A 2541-nucleotide genomic window follows, 5' to 3' on the forward strand; every position below is an offset into this window, starting at 1 on the left:
CTTTAAGCTATCAAATACTCCTAATATTAATAAAAATTAGTTGTTACCCACATAAGCACACTGCTTCCCAAATAGAAGGAATCAGCACTCCAGCACAGGGCACAAGTTAAAAAGTCAACGCCTTTACTCTTCTTTAAAACGCCCAAAGCCCAGGATGTATTTAATGGTAACTTATCTTAGTGTGCCAGGAGGCATATGGTAACACATACGGGGCTGATAAAGAGGGATGGCAGGCTGGAGCGTCGGTGCTTGCGTGGAGAGGCAGAGTGCATGGGCAGGACACTCTCCAGGGCTTTAGAAAGCTTTTCTGCAAAGGTTTCTTCAGGGGCAGTCCGAAGGTAGGAAGGAGAAAGAGGTGCAGACAGCGCTGGCGGTGGGGTGGAAGGAGCACTGGGAGGGATGCAGGACAAAAAGGGAACAGCAGAAAGATGGGGGATACAAACTGACATGCTACGACCACGTTGAGGCTAAGGAGGAAAACAAAAATTAAAGAATTGAATATTTTGAAAATGAAAACAAACTGCAAAACTAATGAGATAGAAAGGTAGATACACGCAATGATCAGCTAGTACTGACTGCTATGTGTACAAAAGGATATATGAAGGAGCTTAATGAAGGCCAGTACACACACTGAATAAGGGGTGTGTACCTGTGAGGACTCAAGTTTGCTTTAGATAAAACTGAACAGCAAAGAAATTTCTATTTGTGCTTTTACAAGACAACCTGTATATGCACACAAAGAGCACAGCAGAGATGAGAAGATATATCTGCTCAAAGTATAAAGCTCTCCAGAGCCAGTGAAGTGGTGTTTCCAGTACCTGACAATTCAGCCCATGAAAGGCCCTACAAACTTATAAAAGGAGGCTTTAGACGCCTGCTTTAGGGTCAGGGAGGAGGTGGTAATAAGTGATGCATGTCAAAGTTCTTAGTGTCATTTGCCTCTCCGACTTTCGAGAGAGGCTTTTGAGAAAGCAGTTTGGTTTCCTAAACATACAACTAAACTAACAGAAAGCAGTTAGTGCTTTCCTCAGCCGACTCATTATATAAGAAATAGAACATACCATCCACAATAGAGTGTAAAGCAAAAAAGTAAAGTTATTTTCAAAGTATGAGACTACTGTTAAAATAAGAATGTATTTTCTAGTAACTGTATTTAAAAAAAAGTTAAAATTTGGTAGTTTTGCCACAATCAAGAAGCCATTAACATCAGGATCTGACCAAATTAAAGAATTGTACTGCTTTAAAATAAATAAAAAAGACGGAAGTGTTAGTCTAGAGAACAGCCCAAAAATCTCAAGATGTACTTCTCTACTTCTGGAGACTTGAAGTAATCTGGCCCATCACCTTCCCTCAAAAGGGAACTGAGCTGGAGTCCTATGTTTTGCAAGAAGTCTGCTAGATGGGTGGCTGTCTGAAGAGCTGCAATTAATTTTAACAAAGTTTGCCCTACCAATAACTTGACTGATCCAAAAGACTGCTCATGATTTCTCTACTATTGTGTTCTGTGAAGGTTCTTAAACCAGTCTCATCACTCTGGTACATGAATGCCACCCAGTAATACATTAAGCAACATGACTGTATCTGTTAAATATATTTGTTCTCTCATCCTCTCTCAAAGGTCACTGGTCACTAGTCATTCAATATGGAAGCTGGCCATGCCAAGATTGTGGAATAGTTTAGGATCCAAGACATGCTATGAATCCATATTTTAGTCTGGGAGCAACTCATGAGCTGTTTTTCGCGACTAACAAAAATAAAATCAAATAAAACATTTTATCAAGCATTAGTTTAGTGCCTTCGGAAAGGATGGAGAGGCCATTTGCTTATAAGCAAAACTGGCAAGTGTCTTCACAGAAGAAGAGAATTTCTCAAACTCTTTAATAAACTTCACAAATGTAGGTATCAGTCGTCTTCTTCCAAATATAGTATCGTTGTTTGAAGCTAAGATAATCTTTCTGGCTCAGAGACTTTGCAAATAAAGGGAGCTAGCGAGGATAGCACAACAGAAGCTTAAGTTCTACTGTGGAAGGGGGGGAGTATGTTTCTGAAGACTGCTTTAACAATATACCAAGGAAACAAGGTATCAAATAAAAGGGTAATACAAATGAACATAGTAGGAAAGGTATCTGTGCCCATTGCAGACTTTCCAGGGAAAGGAATATGCATGACAACTGATGAGCAACTCAACACAAGCTATAAATAAAATGGAAAGACAGGCATGGGATCTCTTCAGTCTGGAGTTCTCACATGCAGCATTCTATAATGGTTCAAAATTCTTACCTGTAAGATCTGTAATCAAAACCTTATAAACAACACATAGCAATCACACATTATAGAGTAGCTCTCACTAAAAAAAATTGTTCTAACCCTTCCCAAGTTCTTCCAAAGTTTTCATGAGTGGGAATTCCCACTCACTATTCAGTATGCCGAAACACTACCACCACCACCTTGAATGCAGCTAAGTCCATAACGTTGAAAAAGTTAGAAACCATGTACCGAGGGTGCTCCCATTCAAGCTTTCTATCAATTCATTTCTTTCCC

At 39.6% G+C, this 2541-nt stretch overlaps 1 protein-coding gene across 1 annotated transcript in view; it reads right to left on the reverse strand.

The window, feature by feature from the left end:
- The window catches only part of WNK1 (WNK lysine deficient protein kinase 1), a 147848-nt gene that overhangs the window by 49920 nt on the left and 95387 nt on the right, over positions 1-2541 (reverse strand). The window contains exon 10 of the mRNA XM_025198808.1: positions 210-467. Coding sequence (XP_025054593.1) covers positions 210-467 — 258 coding nt within the window. The remainder of the gene's footprint in view (positions 1-209; positions 468-2541) is intronic.

This window comes from Alligator sinensis, unplaced genomic scaffold (genome assembly GCF_000455745.1).
Source record: "Alligator sinensis unplaced genomic scaffold, ASM45574v1 scaffold87_1, whole genome shotgun sequence".
Taxonomy (NCBI): domain Eukaryota; kingdom Metazoa; phylum Chordata; order Crocodylia; family Alligatoridae; genus Alligator; species Alligator sinensis.